The sequence below is a fragment of the Halyomorpha halys genome, unplaced genomic scaffold (genome assembly GCF_000696795.3).
Source record: "Halyomorpha halys isolate HHAL.00 unplaced genomic scaffold, Hhal_1.1 Scaffold1147.1, whole genome shotgun sequence".
NCBI classification, from domain to species: domain Eukaryota; kingdom Metazoa; phylum Arthropoda; class Insecta; order Hemiptera; family Pentatomidae; genus Halyomorpha; species Halyomorpha halys.
In genome coordinates, this window is record NW_027105529.1 from 161,943 (window position 1) to 163,165 (window position 1,223).

At 33.9% G+C, this 1,223-nt stretch overlaps 1 protein-coding gene across 2 annotated transcripts in view; it reads right to left on the reverse strand.

The window, feature by feature from the left end:
- Positions 1-298: 298 nt before the first annotated feature.
- LOC106688530 (uncharacterized) overlaps positions 299-1,223 on the reverse strand; it is a 32,766-nt gene continuing 31,841 nt past the window's right edge. The window contains exon 7 of one of the 2 annotated variants that reach the window (XM_067051738.1): positions 299-778. Coding sequence is in view for 1 of the 2 variants with exons in the window: in XM_067051733.1 (XP_066907834.1) it covers positions 729-778 (50 nt within the window). In the remaining variant the exon portion in view is untranslated. The remainder of the gene's footprint in view (positions 779-1,223) is intronic. The other variant, XM_067051733.1, reaches the window with a different exon arrangement.

Here is a 1,223-nt window from a genome sequence, read left to right on the forward strand (position 1 = left end):
TAACTATTACAGCCGCCGAAACCGTAATCGCTTCCCGCCAAGAGGAAGAGCTTCAGTTCGTTTCACGTGGAGCAATACCTATGTTTCTTTATTGTGTTCATCTGCTCAGTAAAATGTAAATAATTTTATAATATTATACATATAAACATATAAATAGTATTATAATTGTAAATATGTTGATTTAATAAATAAGGTTTACCAAAAAGAATATACTGAATCACAAAAAAAAGTAAATTCACACAGGCGGTGTCTCTCACAGGCTTTTGTATCGTTAGTAGAATTGTGGTGTTTTTTACACAATAACACTCATTAAGTTATAACTTTTATTAAGGATAGAACAAAATGAATAGCACACTGTGTATCTAGAAAGCGTGGACATTGTTTACACATGTGTTGTTTTTGGCGGACTCTGTATGTACCAACAAAACAATAAAATACATTTATAATATAATTAACAAATTAAATTTACTATTAAATTATTACTTTACTACACAACTTTTAATTTTAAAATACCACATTTCAAGAAACACTAAAAATATAAAATGATCTCTTGCTGATGGTTCCGCCACACAATCAATACCCCACTGATGGTGCTGAAACAGTACCTGCTAGGGACAGCAAATAAGATATTCAGTGTATAATTCCAACTCATTTTTTGATATGAAGAGTCTTATTTCACGCTAGTTATTTGTTGATCAGCTCCTCCTTCCTCTAGCTTTTGTTCCTTCCTAGAACCCAGCGGTTAGCTGCCCACCCAGGTTGCATTCCTCCTCCGCACCTACAAGGATAGTACCCTTAGAGAGATTATGGCCAACACCCACCTGTTAGTCTCATCCTGTCTAATTACTCCTAACTTGAACATGCATTGTCTAGGCCTTCTGGTCAAGAGTACCTAATATTATTTATTGGAGTCAGATATAACTTAACTACCTCGACAATGTCATTAATAATAAACTTAAAAGTGCTCTTAGGTCCAGTGTTTTTGAACTGGCTTCCTGTCCAAGTTTACAACAGTCTCCAATTAGTAATGCAAATACGAAAATAAATAAATGAGGAGAAGATGGTTGGGGGTGCGGTCAATGAAAAACACAAATAAGTATGATTAACTTATTTTAATGTGCCGACGTTTCGGCTAGAGTTTCTAGCCTTCTTCAGGGCTAAAAACAAAACAAGATAACAACCACAGTAAGTATAGAGAAATAAAAAATATAAAAAGAAAGTAT